The 6000-nt window shown below is 38.4% G+C and overlaps 1 protein-coding gene across 2 annotated transcripts in view; it reads left to right on the top strand.

The window, feature by feature from the left end:
• The window catches only part of LOC126268006 (importin-7), a 144094-nt gene that overhangs the window by 61175 nt on the left and 76919 nt on the right, over positions 1-6000 (top strand). For both annotated transcript variants that reach the window (XM_049973391.1, XM_049973392.1), the window contains exons 12-14: positions 874-1011; positions 4167-4353; positions 5460-5551. In XM_049973391.1, coding sequence (XP_049829348.1) covers positions 874-1011; positions 4167-4353; positions 5460-5551 — 417 coding nt within the window. The remainder of the gene's footprint in view (positions 1-873; positions 1012-4166; positions 4354-5459; positions 5552-6000) is intronic.

Here is a 6000-nt window from a genome sequence, read left to right as displayed (position 1 = left end):
ACACACGCGAGACAGATGAAACTCTTCAGTATCTGTCATAGGTAGTAATACCTTTTCAACAAATCTTGAAATTTTGAAAACCTGGAAAGAGCTGGGAATTTTCAAAACTGGAAAAAAACGTTGAATTTTATATTGAAAAAACATGACTAAAACTTTTTCGGTATGGTACCCCTATTTACCATGGGTAATCCAGAATCTTGTCTGGAAACCAGTAGCTTGTGAATGTTTGCTAGCCCATCTTGTCGAGTGGAGTGGCAATAACCTTCAGTAGTAATGAAATTAATTCAAGGCTGTTTTAATATGATTATTCAACCAGGAGACGACGAATGACATTTTAAACATTTGTAATTGTCTCTCATTTTGGAGCGTTTATACAGTTATCAGTGTTACCTAATAATTCACCCTTTTTTCAATAAACTCTCCTGTTTGCAACAATACACAATGTTTATAATAATTTTATTCACTTCAGCCTGTGTCGATGGCAACGTAGATAAGGATGGTGTAGAAATAATTTCAAAATGATCACTTACTGGATAACCTGTTTTTGCAAAATATTTAAAATGTGGATTTTCTGTGTGCTCCTATCATTAAGAACTTTAGCTTTGCAGTAATGCTGCTACACAAATCACTTTCAGGATATTTATAGCTGTTACAATAAGTTCTATTCTGTATAACCAGTTCAGTGTCACTTTAATTATATCAGTGTTGTAAAATGGAAATTAACATTGTGCCAAATTTCTTACATTGTGTAGCAAGTTTGTGGAAATAATAATCCTTTTGATTCACAAATCTACCAACTGCTGGATAAATATGAATTAGCCATTATACTGACTGTGCAAATTTTTAAAAATTTACATTTTAATTCTTTTTCAGATCAAGCAAATAACTTTAGAACTTCTTCGAATAATACGTGAAACAGAAAATGATGATCTCACCAGTGTTATGCAGAAGGTAGTGTGCACCTTCACAGAACAGCTGATGCCTATTGCTGTTGAAATTTGTCAACATTTGGTAGGTAGTCTGTTGGTATTGAAAGAAATTTTTAGTTGTATTCAGTATGTCCTTGTACGAAAAGGAGAATTTTGCATGAATGTAGGTGTCACAATCAAGGCAGTTATGGAACTAATGAGAGAATTAAGCAGACTTTCACTGCTGTACATCCCAGTCATAATAACTGAAGAGGAAATTATTTCATTTGTTACCTTTTTAATTCCTTATCCTCTGTGAAGTGATAGTTTAACACATTTTACACTGTGAATTCTATTCTTACTTGCTGCATAGAAAAGAAAAGATCATAAAGAAATTACTTACTGTAGAAACAATATTGTCATGTTTAATATAATCTGTACAACTTATTTCTTCTCGAACTGTCAAAAAGGAAGGCAGGTTTGCATGTGAAGATGATGATGGTTTCCATGTGCAATAATCATGTAGATGTTGGTTGGTATAGTATGTTATATTTGCTAAAAAAATGACTTCAGACATATGATACTTGAGTGCAATGGGAAACAGCCATTTGCGTTGTGCAGTTTATAGAAAACCTAAGTGTGGATGGCTAGATACACCAGCCCCATTAGGATCCAGTTTTCCACCTCATTGGGCATGAGTAGATGCTCTTTAAATACAACACGCGATAACTTAAATACTGATTGTGATCATGGAGTATTGTTCAGTATCATTGATCTTTTGGACAAAAAGTTAAGAACATTGAAAAGGACATCAAAGAGTGTATTACATGAACATGAAAGTAATTTTGTGTACAAAGGATATGATTGGCTCCTTAGATAAAGAAAAAAAATTTGTATTAGTTAACCACAGCCTATATTAATTGCTTAATGGACATAATCTCCTGCTTATGTCTCTATGATACATGAACTTAATTTTGTGTATTACTTGACTCAAGCAGTCGAGCATGTTCCAAAAATATTCAGTATGTTCTATATGATGGATTTACCAACATAGATTTGATTTTTAGAAGTAGATGGTCCATGAAATTGTATGACAATGAGCTCCATTACAGGCTATCGAAGTTTACTAAGAATTAGTGAGTTGTAAAAATGAAAAAACCATGAACAAATTTAGCTGTTGCGTTAGTGTTTCAAAAAAAGTTATTTTTTTACTAACAAGAGGATTACATAAAATTATAAATTACTATTATTTAACTTCGCATATTCTGAAAAAGAGCTGTGCAAATTATTTATAATTTTATCATGGTTTGATTCTATTGACTAACAGTTTTTTACTATTGCATTAAGTTACAGAAATATTAATGATGTCAAACATAGGGAGTCCGATCCTGCCAGAAGCATTACAACATCAATAGTGGATTTGTGTTTGTATTGACTTAACCATAACCTTCCATAGAAGTAACTACAATATTCTTATATTTACATTTTAGCTTTTTAAACAGTTGCAAAGTGTCCAGAGAATAGAAAACAAACAAGAGTGAAATGTCTCATTCACATAAGGCTATATTTATAACAATAAAATATTCTCAACAATGAATAAAATTTTTTAGTTCTGTAAAAAGATATTTCGGAGGCACGGATTATGAAAGAATTGATGGTATTTATTGTGAAACATCAGTTTTTAATTAAAATATGGTCTACAGTAATTTTATTTCTTTGTCAAAGGAGCTATTTTTTTACATGCATAAAAGTGAATGTTGCAAAACACTATAGATAGCCTTTCTATGATTGTATTATTATTTACACTGTTCAGCTAGAACATTATGACCATCTACCTAATAGCCTGTGTGTCCACCTTCGCCATGGACAGCAGTGGTTCCATGTCTTTGTATGGAAGCAGTGAGCCATTGGTAGGTCGTTGGAGGGAGTTGGTGCCACATTTGCACATGCAAGTTACCTACATCCCATAAATTCTGGGGAGGGAGGGGTGATGAGCTCTGATGCCACATTCAATCACATCCTAGATGTGTTCAATTGGCTTCAGATCTCGTGACTTGAGAGGCCAACAAATTAATCACATCTCACCACTGTAGTTCTAAAACCACTCCATCACAGTCCTGGCCTTGTGACATGGTGCATTGTCTTGGAAAATGCCACTTCCATCTGGAAACATAATCATGAAGGGTTGTACATAACCTGCAACAAGTGTACATACTCTTGGGCATCATGGTGCCTTGCGCGAGCACCACTAGAGCCATGAAGATCCACGAAATGTTCCACAGAGCACAATTGAGCCACAGCCAAATTGTCTACATCCCACAGTATAGGTGCCGAGGAGCTGTTCCCCTGGAAGAGGATAGATTCATGCCCTCCCTTTGGCATGACAATGGAGGTATCAAGATTCATCACACCACATTATGCTCTGCCGCTGCACCAATGTCCAGTGATGATGGTCACATGCCCATTTCAGTCTCAGTTGCCGTCGTTGTGGTGTTAGCATTGGCACATGCATGGATCATCACCTGCAGAGACCCCTTATTAGGAATGTTCAGTGCACTGTGTGTTCAGATACACTTGTACCCTGCCCAGCATTAATGTCCGATGTTAGTTCCACCACAGTTCGCCACCTGTCCTGTTCTACCAGTCTACCCACCGTATGACGACCAACATCTGTGATGAGGGTTAGCCACCCAACCCCACTAAATCTGGATGTGGTTTCACCACTTGTGGAAGACACTACAGCCCCTTCTGAACACCTGATCAGTTGTGTAGTTCCCGAAATGCTCGTGCCAAGCCGGCTGGAGTGGCCGTGCGGTTCTAGGCGCTACAGTCTGGAGCCGAGCGACCACTACAGTTAAAAGTTCGAATCCTGCCTCGGGCATGGATGTGTGTGATGTCCTTAGGTTAGTTAGGTTTAGTTAGTTGTAAGTTCTAGGCGACTGATGACCTCAGAAGTTAAGTCGCATAGTGCTCAGTCATTTTGCTTGTGTCAAGCCTCCGGGCCATTACAATCTGTCCTCAGTCAGACTCAAATAGGTTGTGCACCTTCCTCATTGTACACAGAGAGAACAAGCTCACTGCTACTGCATGCACTGTTTGTGTGTCTGGCTAGCAATTGTTTCTCACCAGGTGACACTGCAGTCGCCTGGATGGGTTTATATCAGTGGGTAGGTGGTCATAATGATCTGGCTGATTAGTGTATATTCCACCCCAAATGATCAGTTATTATAATATCTAATTTTTTCCCCCCACCAAAAGGCAACAACATTCAGCCAAGTTCTTGAGACTGATGAAGGATCTGACGAGAAGGCAATAACGGCAATGAGTTTGTTGAATACTATAGAAACATTACTGACAGTAATGGAAGAGCAGCCAGAAATCATGGCACAACTGCAGCCAACTGTTCTCCAAGTTGTAGGGCATATTTTCTCACAGAGTGTAATGGGTAAGACTGATTTCTTATGATAACTTTTTTATTCTTTTGTGTGTGCTAATTAATCTGGAATTTTGTTTGTTATACATTCAGGGAATTTTAAACAGTGAACAGAAAATACATACATTTATCGTGTCACCTGTATTGCTTGTGAAGTGATAATGTTCCAGTTTTTCACATTATTGTATCTACTCAGTCTGTGGATGCTCAGCATTGCTGCTTCATGTGTTGTGTTATTAAGGAAAAATGATTGGTATATCATTGTCTTGTCTTTCCTAGTAGCTCCACACTCTTTGTTCAGTTTGCTGAAAACTAAATATTGATTCCTAGCAGCCTAAGAAGCTATTGTTCTTCTATGCGTGTAATGGAAACGCTCTTCCTGAACACTACATGTGAGATGGTATTGTTCTGTTCATGTTTTGTGTATCTAAAGATCAATTGAGTAACACAAGAGAAAATAGAGATCTGTATGCAATAGTGGGGACAACCTCTCAACAGACGTAATTGGCTGCAACACCAGTGGTTGAGCTCAGTAACCTCTAAAAGTTATAATCTTGTCCAGTTTTTGTTTTCAAAAGTAAGTATTAAGGTCATTCGTCTTAATGGGTAACTCTTTGGTTCAAGCAATCATGGTGTGCATATAAGAGTTCTACTTCCTCTGTGATCTGCATTATTGGTACATTCTTAGAGCCATCTGCCTCTATAATTTTCATTGTCTCCCTAGAAGCTTTCGCTGTATCTTTGGCCCATATTACACTGTAGAAAAAAGATTTGCCTTGCCGTCCCCCCACTCTCCGTCCCCCCACTCTCCGTCCCCCCACTCTCCGTCCCCCCACTCTCCGTCCCCCCACTCTCCGTCCCCCCACTCTCCGTCCCCCCACTCTCCGTCCCCCCACTCTCCGTCCCCCCACTCTCCGTCCCCCCACTCTCCGTCCCCCCACTCTCCGTCCCCCCACTCTCCGTCCCCCCACTCTCCGTCCCCCCCACTCTCCGTCCCCCCCTCAAGTGGCAGCACGTGTGTCCTCATACACATTGCATGCTTATGTCACAGTAATGTATGTTGTACTATTTAATTATAACTCAATTTGATTAGTACTAATCTCCTTTATTTCTTGCAGAATTTTATGAAGAAGCTCTTTCTTTGGTTTATGATCTCACAAGCAAGAATATATCACCAGACATGTGGAAGGTGTTGGAACTTATGTATCAGGTAACTAAATTACTAACATTCGCTGTTCTACAAATGCTTTATTGATAATTAAAAGTCTATAAATAATAACTTAAAACCAATTCAGTAACTTTGTGCACACTTCTACTTATTGTCCATGGTCTCCTTTGAAATACTCTCCTCCACAATTGATACACTGCTCCCAGCTCTGTTTCCACTTCCAGAAGCAGTTTTGGTATGTCTCTTGCTGGATCGCATGAAGTGCTATCTGTAAATTTATGTTTCATCTCGTCTATTGTTGCAAATCTTTGTCCTTTCAAAGGGGTTCTCAACTTTGGAAATTAAAAAAAAAGTCTGCGTAGGCCAGACTTAGATATTACAGATGAGGCAGCATAATGGTTTTGTTTTTTATCCAATAGTCATTCTCCAAAGGAATGATTGTGCAGGTGCATTATTGTGATGAAAGAGCCATGAAATGTCTCGCCACATTT

The sequence above is a fragment of the Schistocerca gregaria genome, chromosome 4 (genome assembly GCF_023897955.1).
Source record: "Schistocerca gregaria isolate iqSchGreg1 chromosome 4, iqSchGreg1.2, whole genome shotgun sequence".
Taxonomy (NCBI): Eukaryota; Metazoa; Arthropoda; class Insecta; order Orthoptera; family Acrididae; genus Schistocerca; species Schistocerca gregaria.
Note: the sequence above shows the minus strand (reverse complement) of the source record. Positions and strands in the feature narration are given on the sequence as shown.